The sequence below is a fragment of the Pristis pectinata genome, chromosome 13, assembly GCF_009764475.1.
Source record: "Pristis pectinata isolate sPriPec2 chromosome 13, sPriPec2.1.pri, whole genome shotgun sequence".
NCBI classification, from domain to species: Eukaryota; Metazoa; Chordata; class Chondrichthyes; order Rhinopristiformes; family Pristidae; genus Pristis; species Pristis pectinata.
The window spans coordinates 37,744,260-37,756,893 of NC_067417.1; the positions used below are offsets into that span (position 1 = coordinate 37,744,260).

Genomic DNA, 12,634 nt, shown 5'->3' on the forward strand with positions numbered 1-12,634 from the left:
ATCTGTAATTTATTCCTAAAATGAGTTATGAGTTCGCTCCTGACAACTCCCTAGATGAATATTTTGAATGTTTTCCAGGTTAATTTTTAAAGGTTTGTGTTGTGGTTTTCATCTGTGTGTAGGGATTGCTCTGATTTTGAGTTCCATTGAGTGTAAATCACAAGTCGATTGCTTAGAACTGGGTATTCCTTTTCTCACTCTTTTGCTGCCTTCCTGATGTTCATTCTTTACTGGCATTGTGGGTCCATATGATTTTTACTGCCTGCTTGTAATCCTTTTAAAGAAGTATACGGCTGGTGTGTGAAAAGTTAACAATCCAGCTGCACACACCAAATACGCAACAGATGTGACTGAAGGTGGCTCCCCTGTAGGACTCGAATATAAAATATTGGCAAGATCTAGGCCATTCAGCCACTTGATGTTGTACATAATGGTTAAAGCATAGTAAGAGGCTTATGGCCTGTCAAGCCTATACTGGCTGTATATAAGAGCAATCCAGGTTATGTCACTACTCTGTCCTCTCCCCATAGCACTGCAAATTCTTTCCTTTCAAGTACTTTATCCAGCCACAATGAAATACTGCTCCTGGCAGTGCATTCCAGACATCAAACACATTGCATTAAATTTTTCCTCATGTTGGTATCGGTTCTTATGCCAATCACTTTTGTTCTAAAAGCAGAACAAAAACTGTAGATGCTGTAAATTGGAGATAAAAAGAAACAGTGCTGGAAACACTTGGCTCAGGCAGCATCTGCAGATAGAGAAACAAAGTTAATGCTTTGGTTTGATGGACCTTCCATCAAAACGAGGAATAATGCTCTATGTCCTCTGCTTCTTGACCCTTCCATCTTTGGGAATGGGTTCTCTCTTTCCACCCTGTCTAGACCTTGAAGGATTTTACAAATCCTTACCAGATCCCTCTCAACTTCCTCTGTTCCAAGGAGAACAACCCAGGCTTCTCCAATTTATCCATAAAATTAAACTTCTCATTCTTGGAATTGTTTTGATGATATCTTCTGTACCCTCCCTAAAACTTTTACATCTTTCCTAAGATGTGGTGCCCAGAAGTGGACATATTATGTAGTTATGCATAAACCAGCATTTTATGAAGACTCACAATGACTTCCTTGCTCTAGCACATTATGCATCTACTTGTAAAGCCTGAGCCCTGTTTCTCAACCTGCCTAGTCACTTTCAATGATCTACGCACATTTACCCCCAGATCCCTCTTCTTGTGCATCTTTTTAGAATTGTGCTCTATTGTTTATATTGCCTCTTCTCATTCCTCCTACCAAATTTCACATTTCTCAACATTAAATATCATTTGCCATGTTTTCATTCATTCCAGCAGCATGTGTTTCTTCTTGAAATCTGTTATTATCCACCTCACAATTCGTCACACCTTCTGGTTTTGTAATTTAGAAATTTTGCCCGTACACCCAAATATATATGAATGCATATTTAGTAAAGAGGTGGACTTAGTACTGACCACTGGGGAGCTCCACTGTATACCTCCCACCTTTTTGATAAACAACTTTCACCAGGAGTTTCCTCATTATGTGGCCAATTTCCATCTCTGTCATTCTGCCATTCATTGAGAGGATGAATGATCTGTATTCCAGTTAAATATATTTGTCATGGCTCAGTACTCCTTAATATTCTTGGCCAGCAAAGACATTCTATCAATCTTAGATGATGTAGCTTCCACTGCTCTTTATTGGAGAGAGTTCTACACTTACTAACACCTGTTTGTCTGAATATATGTTTTCCAGCTTTAGTTTTGATTGGCTTGGCTCCAGTTTAATGGCTGTGTGCTCAGGTCCTGCAATCCTTCAGCTGTGGAAAATTTCTGTCCGCCCTGTCATTTCTTTGAGGGTTCCAGAGAAAACCCTCAGTCAGATCACCCCTTCATCTTGCATATTCCACTGAATACGAGATTGTTTTTTGTAATCTCTCTTTATAATTTAACTCTTAGGAGTCCTGTTAAATTTTGGTGAGTGTCTGCTGCATCCTTGGCTAATCTTGGCTAATGTGTGATGGCCAAAACTACTCATAGTTCAGGCATGGTTTGACCCAAGATATGTATAGTGGTTGAAGAATCCCTACATCCTTGTCTTCAAGTCTCTCAAATGCACAGACCAGCATTCTTCAGCCTCTTTTGAAGGTCCCATCCTATTTACTTTCAATGTGGATGACATCTTATTTGCTTGCACTAAGGCCCATTTGCAAGGGGTTTGTCCAATCACTCAATCTATTAATATCCCTGTAATTTAATCCTTCCTTCTACTCTGCCTACATTGTCATTTTGCGTCATTGGCAAACTTGGACACCTGGTCTTCCGTCCCATCTTGTCAGTGGTTTATTAATATGATGAGCAGTTGCGGTTCCACACAGATCCTTGTGGGCAACCACTTGTTACATCCTGCCAATTTGTTTAACTGCCCATTATCCCTGCTGTCTTGCCTCTTGCGATTTAGCCAGTTTCTCAGCCAGCTCAATAATTTTCTTCTAACTAAATCAGCTTTAACTTCAGCTGATTAGCCTCTTTTACAAGAAACTTTTTCAAATGTTCTGGAGTACCAGAGGAATAATATCCATGGATATTCTCTCCTCTGCTACTTTAGTCACCACCTCAAAACATTCATTCTGCTTTATCAGATGTGATTTATTCTTTGTAATTTCATGCTCGCTGTTCTGAAAAAAATTCAAGATGTTTAGTCATTCTATCCTTATCGGGTCAAGTAACTTCCTTGAAACAGATGTTAGGCTAATTGGTTTAAAATTGTCAAATTTCCCACTTTTTAAAAAAAAACTTTTTCCAAATAGCAAATGATGCACAGTTCTCCTACTCTAGAAATGATTTGTCAATCAAGATTTCTAAAGTAATATAATTAGGGATCTGAAATATTCTCTCCGAAACACTAAGATCAAACCCATCTGATCTTGAGACTTAATCTCTCACCAGTGTCATTATTTTCTCTATTTCCTGAAATGCTTAGTTATAGTTTGGTGAGTTCCTCTCCCCATTTCAATGTTTGTATCCCTGGGATGTTATATCATGCTATCCTCCTCTTCTGCTGTAATACAAATTAATTATTCAACATGTGTGCCATTTACTTAACTTTGTTCACAATATCACCGCTAACTATTTTTCATGGGATCCAAAGCAAACTCAGGACTTTTGCTTTAGGCTTTGCTGTTAAGATGTTTCTACATTCTCTTTTTGCACATCTTGTTATCAGTTTTGTCCTCGGGAATCTGGGTTCACTTCTGCTTTAGATTTCATTTAATTTTATGTTTCCCCTCACTTATTAGCCCTTCGTGGATTTTTTGGCAATCATAGAACAGAATTTCATATACATACTCCCACAGCTAATCTAGTCATTATATGTATTGGAGACAAGACAGTTCAACAACTAATTCCCATCTGATCAGATTCACAGGTTTGCATTCAAAGAAAACCTCTTCTTAAAGTAACTCTGTGCAACCACTCTCAAAGAGCGTCTCACTCATTAATACGTCATTTTCTCCTAAATGCCAGGTTTATCATTTTCTATCCTTTACATATGACACCAAGTAATTAGGTGGCCTCTGCCATTTCCTTATTTTTATTTAAGCGTTACAATAGATTTTTTTGAAGGGCGGACATTATTCTGAATTGAAATATGATTATCATTTTTCTGAATTGAAATATGATTATCATTTTTCAAGCATGGAATGGGCCAGCAAACTAAAGTTTGATTCTTGGCACGTTAAAGGTCAGGCATGTACACTAAGAGCTTAACATTCAAGAACCATCACTATTCTTAGGTTGTAAATCAAGCCACAGAGACTAGTGGACTCTGCCCAATACATCACAGACACATCCCTCCCCACCATCGGTAGTATCTACAGGAGGCGCTGCCTCAAGAAGGCAACATCCATCATCAAAGATCCCCACCATCCGGGCCACGCCACCTTTTCGCAGCTACCATCAGGCAGGAGGTACAGAAGCCTGAAGCCGCACATCACCAGTTCAAGAACAGCTACTTCCTTTCAACTATTCAGTTCTTGAACAAACTGGCAAAACCCTAATCGTCACTACAGTTTAGCCATACTATGACCACTCTGATCACTTTCAACTAAAATGGTCTTTATTGTCCTAATTGTTTTTTTCTTGTAAAAATTGAGTATAATTTATGTTTAATTTATGGTTTTTTTTGTGAATGCTGCTCATGTTATGTGCCTGTGATGCTGCTGCAAGTAAGTTTTTCATTGCACTTGTGCATATGACAATAAACTCAACTTTGAAGATTTAAGGTTTTCATTTGAGAAATGGGGGACATAAGAGCATCAGGATAAGGTCTTTCAAGGCCTCGCACCTACTTTGCTGGTCAGATAATTTTTTTACCTCTGCTCCTCTTCCCTTTCCTTTATTCCATTCTCTTTTGATTTCTTTAATATCCAGAAGTCTATTGATCCCTGTCTTGAATACATTCAGTACTGGAGCCCTCTTGGGTACACGGTTCCAAAGCTCCACTACCCTCTGGGTGAAGACATTTCTTACCTCAATCTTGAAAGGCTGTCCTTTTACTTTGTGACTCTAAAAACGTAGACACCACAGACTTGTAAACCGTATTGTATGTGCATTCTCACCCAGGCCCTTTACTCTTGTTTTCACATCTCTACTGTTATACTCAAATCCTTTTGCAATAAAGGCTTGCCTCCTGTTTGCCATCCTAATTACTTGCTGTAACTGTATGTTATAGTAAAGTGATTCATGTACAAGGACACACAGGTCCAAAGGGTCTTGACCTGAAATGTCGACTGTTTATTTCCCTCCATAGATGTTGCCTGACCTGCTGAGTTCCTCCAGCAGTTTGTGTGTGTTGTTCCAGATTCCAGCATCTGCAGAATCTCTTGTGCTCTAACATTTTTCAGTCTTTCACCAGTTAGAGTAGAGAACTTCACATTCTTCGGCATGATATTCTATTTGTCATGTCTTCGCCCATTGATTTAGCCCATCCGTATCCCCAAGAAGCCACTCTACATCTTCCTCAGAACTCGCACTTCATCCGGTTTGGTCTCATCAGAAAACTTGGATGTAATGTACTTGGATTCCTCATCCAAGTGATTGATGTAGATTGTGAACAGTTGGAGCCAGAGCTCCAATCCTTGTGGCACCCCAATAATCACAGCATCCCCACCCATTCATTTCAAGCCTCCTGTCATCTGTTGACTCATCTTTAATTCATGCCAGTATATTACCCCCAATCCAATATCTAATTTTGTTTACTTCCCAACGCCTCTCCGAAGGTCCTCCTGAAACTCCAAATATGCAAAATCCACTGCTTCCCCATACCTATTCTTTACAACCTCAAAAAAAAACTCTTAACAAATTTGTCAAACATTAACTAAACTCTGCTCTTTCCCTACTTCCCAGTAAAATTTCTCCTGTCTCAATCTATAAAAGACCCACATTATCTTTTGTTAATCCTTCCCTATCTTCATATTTATAGAAGCTTGTACGGTTTATTGTTCTGTTTCTTGCTAGATTACTTTGTATTCTGTTTCCCCTTCCTTATCAATGTCTTGGTCTTCCTTTCTGAATTCTAAAAATTACTCATTCCTCGCCCCTACTGCTTTTTTTTGTATATAAGCTTTCTCCTTTTGATGTAATGCAACCTTTAACTTGTTAACTATGGTTGGACTATGTTTCCTCTTGCATTTTTGTGCCTTAAAGGGATTATGTGTTGTAAACTATGTATTCACTCTTTAAATGTTAGGCATTGCTTGTCTCATGGGTCTGTGTGGTTAATTTGTTGAGTGGAAACACAAGAACACAACTGGAATCTAACATGCCTGCAAACGCTTAAATGGTTGATTAAGGGCATTTTGATTTAAAAATAGTACTTTCTGGAAAATAATTTTCACTGCCTCATTTATATCTCTTTTGGGTCTTCACCCTTGTTTTGCTTCAGCATTGGAAATTTCCTGGCAGTTTCTCAATGTGGGATTACGTAAGGTGTCCATGTAACCCCTTGGAGCACTCTGCTACTATTAATATTCTCAACAAAGGAAGATTCCTCGTGGTTTTGTGTCATTGAGGCTTCTCTCTGCATTACATTGGAAGAATTGTCAAAGATCCCACACAGTAACTTGGAACACTCAGTGAAATCTGTTGCTCAGATTTTTTTTAATTTTATAATCATCGTGATAGTATTAGTCTGCCTTTTCTCCTGGAATAGCAGGTCTTCAAATGTCACCAGGTTCTGTCTTGTGGAACTGCACTGAAGTAAGTTTAAGCTGTTCTCTTTTATACTTTGTGTTCTACCTTCCACTCTTGATAACGTGTAATAATAGGCAGACTATTAACAAACCTTAGGCCTTTATGGATGATACTTTGCATAGAAACACCAATTTGAGGGCAGAGGAGAAGAAGAGAGTTCCAAATAAAAATATTAGAGTGGGAAGGAAGGAATGAATAGTTTTTGTTTTCATTATTGTAGTTGCAAGAGCTCTCCCAGTACTGATGAAATTATGTATTTCAAATAATACCAAAATGAACTGTAGTGTATGTCCTGTTGATACAAACTTCCTGAACATGTGTGAGAAAGGTGCTTGTCAGGAGATAAAATACACCCACCATTAAGTCTCTAATAATTTGTATATACAAGTTAAGTTATAGGATCTGCTGTAATTACTCTCTCCCTCAAATAAAAACAAAATGTAGGAATCCTTTGGCAGTCCCTCTGGATTGCTTGCTTCCGCTCCAATTTTGTGATTTCTGAGGCGGCTAATGAGGCCAGTGTGGGAATCCCAGAATCATTGAGTCCTACAATATGGAAACAGACTCTTTGGCCTATCGAGTCCACGTTGACTATTGAGCACCACTTGCTAATGCTGATCCAAAATTAATCCCATTTTATTCTCCCCACATTTGCATCAAATCTCTCCAAATTCTATCACTTGCCCACCACGGCCAAGTCACTGTAGCCTATTAACTATCAACCCGCCTGTCCTTGGGATGTGAGAGGGAAATAGAACACTTCAAGGAGATCCACGTGGTCATGGAGAGGATGTGACTGGGTGCCTGGAGGATGTGACTGGGTGCCTTGAGCTGTGAGGTAGTAGCTCTACCAACTGCACCATTGCGCCACCCCCACAGATAGAGCAGGCACTACCTAATGGTGCAGGCAGGTGGGCAGTTTGTGTGGTGGTCTGCTGTTTTGACCACTTAACACAAGGCTGCCATGTGTTCCCAATGCATGTCCTTGAAGTTTTCAATACTGTCTCAAATACTTCTTCCTTACTCTAATTGGTCATGGGCCAGAGATGCCCAGGAGTTGGTGGGAATGTTCCATTTCTTTAAGGTTGCTCTGAGCACGTACTTGAATTTTTGGCTGCCTGATAACCTCCTCCCATGGCAGAGCTTGGAATAAAGTGTTGGTTTTGAGAGTCTGGTATTGGTCATGTAACTCCTGTGGCCCACCTAATGGAGCAGACCGTGTAACTGGGACCTCACTGCTGGGGATGTCAGCCTGGAAAGGACATTGACATTGGTTTGTTTGTTCTTCCAGTTAAGTTGAAGGGTTTTACAAAGGCAGAGTTGATTCTAGCCTTCAGATGCCTGCTGTAGTCAATCTAGCATTACTGGGTAGGTATTCTAGTTAGAATGCATTTGGAGTATTGCATTCAATTTTAGTTGCCCCATTATAGGATGTGGAGGATTTGGAGAGGGTGCGGAAGAGGTTTATCAAGATGCCACCTGGGCTCGAGGGCATGTGCTATAAGGAGAGGTTGGACAAACTTCAATTATTTTCTCTGGAACGGCGGAGGCTGAGGGGAGATTTCATTGAGGCTTATAAGATTACAAGCAGATTTTTTTTTCCCAACCAAGGTCGAAATGTCTAATACCAGAGAGCATTCACTTAAGGTGAGAGGGGGTAAGTTCAAAGGAGGTGTGTTGGGCAAGTCTTTTAACACAGAGTGGTGGGTGCCTGGAATGTGCTGCCAGAGGTGGTGGTGCAGGCAAATACAATAGAGGGTTCAAGAGGCTCTTAGATAGGCACATGAATGTGTAGAGAAAGGAGGGATAGGAACATTGGTGGACAGAAGGGAGTCATTTAGCTAGGCATCTAATTACTAGTTTAATTAGTTCGACACCACATCGTAGGCCGAAGGGCCTGTTCCTTTGCTGTATTGTTCCATGCACTGCTGCCCAGTCGACCATTAATTTTGCGTCTGATCTGAGGTATTGATCTTCAAATATCTTTTTCCTCAATTGACCAAAGGTTGCCTGGCACATTGAAGGTGTTGGTGAATTTCATCTACAATGTCCACCTTCGCTGAGAGGGTGTTGCTGAGATATGGGAAGTGGTTCACGTTTTCTGGAGTCTCATCATGAACCTCCTTTGTTGCAGAGCTGTGCAGTACAGCAGGGGCAGGTTGTGAGAGGACCTTTGTTTTGTGAATGTCTCTCCCATGTTCCCGGCCCCTGGCTCAACTGGCTGGAAATACCCAGCAAGTTGGGCAGCATCTGTGGAGAGAGAAATCAAGTTAATGTTTCAGGTCGTTAGTCGATGACCTTCAGTCAGAACTAGCAGAAGTCAGAAAGTAAGCATATTTTTAGTTACAGCAAAAAACTGGGGGGCGGGGAGGGGGGGTAGAGAGAATAAAGAAAATGTGTGTGAAAGGGTGAAGACCAAGAGAGATGGATTGCATACACTGGAGTCAACTGAGGCTGATGAAAGCTTGTTAGTGTCTGGAGGAGGTGTAAATAGAGGCAGAACAGAGGAGAGGAGAAATAGAACACAGCAGCTGCTGGAGACCTGGAACAAAGGAGGATGCTGGAAAAGTCCAGCAGGTCAGGCAGCATCTGTGGGGAGAGGAAAAACTGAGTTGCAGCAAAACTAGCCAGGGATTGAAAAACAGAATAAAAAAGTACAGATGCCAGAAATCTGAAACAAAAATAGAAAATGCTGAAAGCACTCAGCAGGCAAAGCAGAATCCATGGAGAGAGAAACAGAGCTATCGCCCAGGTCAACGGCCAACCAACTATGAAAGGTAATTGGCTTGAACTGCCAACCCTGCCCCTCTCCACAGATGCCAACTGACCGACTGAGCTCCCCCAACATTTCCTGGCTTTGCAGCAGAACTGGCCGGTCCTGATGCCAGTCAGGAAGGCCGTTGATCTGAGATTGCTGAATTCATTGTTGAGCCCTGTGGGCTGAAGGCTGGTTAGGTAGAAGGTGAGCTATTAGTCCTTGTGTTGGGCTTCACTAGAACTGTGTGAGAGGCCAAAGGTAGAGAGGTGGGAATATGATGGTGAATTGATGTTCCCATCGTATCATTTGGAACAACTGGAAGCTCAGGGTCACTGGTGCAAACTCGATGGAGGTCTGCAAAGCAGTCTCCCAGTTTCGTTTCTCCAATGTTCGATTACTTTTTGCCTTATTTGATACACCACACCAGTTTGTAAAGTACTTGACAGTTAAGAATTCCAGACTGATTTATTGATCTGTCATGTTGGCTGAGTATTTGGGTGGCTTTCATTTGGACTTTATATATTATTGAAAGCTGTTTAGTGTATTTGATTTAGAGCAATGTATAAAATGGCAACATATAATAACAGCTGCCAAGACCTGGTCATTCAATCTCTCCACTTGTTTTGATGATGGATGGTTTTGGATCATAACTGGAAACTTACTTGGTTTTTATGCTTAATGTAGCTCATTCCACCTGCACTGAAGTACAACAAATCAATAGAACTTAAAGCTTGTGCTGAATGAATGTAAATGTGTAATGTGACTACACAACAATTAAGGAACAGTATTCTCACTTAGCAATAAACTAGTATTTCAAACTGTTCACTTCCAGTTCTCCATCAATACAGTACTGTAGTAGGACTGCCTTCCTTCCTGTGTTGTTTCCTGAGCTTATTAGGATGATGTACTCTGCACTAAATTGAAGAGAGGATTGCACCCTGAAATGCATGATGCATAGTTCTGCTGCCAAGCATTGAAGCTGCAGTGCAGGGTCTAATTGCTTTAAGTATAAACTGTTGTGGCCAATAGTAATTATGAAACCAGCTACAGATTTCTACTCTTTTTACGAATCCTTCTGACAAACTGAAGCATTTGTAATTACATTAATATTTTTGGCTCAGCTGCATGAACCTGTATGAGAGAAGCTCATCGATGATTCTCTGTTTCTCCAGGGCTCTGAGCCAGGATACCGTTCACAATGTCACTGTCCGTGCGGCCGGTGCGCCGCATTTTCTTCACTGGAATTACTAGGAGTCAATCTTTTGCTGGAGTCAATTCACCACAGGACAAAGCATTCAGGTTAGTGATGTTTGCATGTGGAATATGCCTTTGGTTATTTAAAAGGATCATTTGCACAACTGAACCGTGCTTTCATTTTTGTTTAGAATTATGTAGAAAAGTCATAAATTTTGAGGATATGCTGCTCTGCAGACTCTGTATGTTAAGGCATTGAACCATTATAGTCCTGATCTATCAGAGAACAGAAGAGCTCTGGTCTACCCTGAGTCACTGAACCCAGTCAGGACAACGACGGGAGTCTGAGGGCAGTAAAATGTCAGGCACTGTTGCTACTATCCCATAACCCTTTGATTATGAAAGGATTCCGCGCCCCCCCCTCCCCCCCAATTCCCTTTGGGTCCTCTCCCTTCCCTAAACAGTAGACAAGCCATCCCAGGAAGAAAGTGTCAGGGCCGAAAACCAACAAAGTAGAACAAATAGTCATGCTTTCACATAGTGCCATTCACAGCATCAAGTTGTCCCAAATTGTTTAACTGCTACTGAAATGTAATGTGTTTATTTGGATGAGTACATTTTCTTTGAAGAAGAAACATACTGTGAACAAAAGGAAATGAGTGTATGTGGTATACTTGCATTTCCAGAAAGTTCTTCAAAGGTTATTGAGGAAAACAAAAGCTCATGGTCCAGGGATAGCATATTGGTGTGGATAGCAGATGGGCTAGCTAAAGGAAAATTGAGAATAGACATAAATGAGTCTTTTTCTGGTTGGCAAGGTTTACTGAAAGGAGTGTCACAGAGATCAGTGGTAGTGTAGCGGTTAGCATAACGCTATTACAGCACCAGCGACCCGGGTTCAATTCTGGCCGCTGTCTGCAAGGAGTTTGTACGTTCTCCGTGTCTGCGTGCGTTTCCTCCGGGTGCTCCGGTTTCCTCCCATTTTCCAAAGACGTATGGGTTAGGAAGTTGTGGGCATGTTATGTTGGCACCGGAAGCGTGACGACACTTGAGGGCTGCCCCCCAGAATACTCTACGCAAAGATGCATTTCACTGTGTGTTTTGATGTACATGTGACTAATAAAGATATCATCTTAACTTTTTACAATTTATGTAAATTACTTGGATGAAGGCACTGAAGAGTTTCTAACTTTTCTGATCCAAAGATGGATAGGTAATTAAGTTGTAAAGTGAACATAAGGATATTGAAAGAGATATTGATCTGTTAAGGGACTGGGTAAAGATCTAGCATGTAAAGTGGAAAAATGTAAAATTGTCCATTTTGACCAGAAATATTAAAAAATAATGATGAGATATTGCAGAACTGAGATGGAGGGGGAATTGGGTACCTTCATGCAGGATTTACAAAAGGTTAGAGCGCAGGTAAGGTGAATAATCTGATCCAATCTTCTCCTGCCTTTTGAAGTGTGCTAGCCTGTGAAAGTTTGAATGAAGACTTGGAGCTCTTCTGAAGCCTATGGAATTAGAAATGGGCATTGAGTAACTACTGTTAGGAAGGGTTGGGCAAGAGTAAAAACATTTTGCTGGGACTTCTTTTGTTTGGCAGAAACTTCTGGTTTCCTTGAATGATTGTTTGAATTGTGCGTTCTAGTGAACCAGAAACTCTGAGTATCCATTAGTATTAGAAGTATTTAACAAATTGGGAAACCTAATCGTTCAAATCACAAATTAACCATTGGTGTCCAGGCAGTTTGAGCTATCCTGCAGTTGAGTGCACAAGCAGTCAGTATGGTTTTGCTGGGTCCATGAATTCCTGTAACAGGTGCACCAAATATCTGTAAAATGCAATAGCTGTTTTCTTTTGAGATCTGTTGATTGTGACTGGGCAGAACAGTTCAGGGGAAATCCAGTCTGTTCTGACAGAGTCATGAAATGTGAATTGTTTATAGAAGATATACAGGGCTATTAGGAGTGTGAAACTGATTAGCCATTTACTAAAAGGGTCATCAGGATAAAAATGTTAAGGCTAAACAGGTTTCATCTTTAAGCTGACTGATGAATTGCTCTGCTACTTCTGTCCCAGTCTCCTTCACAAGATCACAAGATAAGGGAGCAGAAGCAGGCCATTCGGCCCATCGAGTCTGCTCCAAGGAAAAGGGAAAAAGAAATGGGGTGGGAAAAAAAGAGAGAGGAAAAAAAAACTATTCTAATCCCATTTGCCAGCCTTATCCCCATATCCCTTGATACCCTGACTATTTAGATATCTGTCTATCTCCTCCTTGAATACCCCCACTGATCTGGCCTCCACTGCTGTGCGTGGCAAGGAGTTCCACAATTTCACCACCCTCTGGGTAAAGAAACTTCTCCTCATCTCTGTCTTGAAACTGTACCCTCTAATTCTAAGATTGTGCCCT

At 40.9% G+C, this 12,634-nt stretch overlaps 1 protein-coding gene across 1 annotated transcript in view; it reads left to right on the forward strand.

The window, feature by feature from the left end:
- ripor1 (RHO family interacting cell polarization regulator 1) overlaps positions 1 to 12,634 on the forward strand; it is a 150,036-nt gene that overhangs the window by 57,705 nt on the left and 79,697 nt on the right. The window contains exon 2 of the mRNA XM_052028707.1: positions 10,199 to 10,325. Coding sequence (XP_051884667.1) covers positions 10,225 to 10,325 — 101 coding nt within the window. The 5' untranslated portion in view covers positions 10,199 to 10,224. The remainder of the gene's footprint in view (positions 1 to 10,198; positions 10,326 to 12,634) is intronic.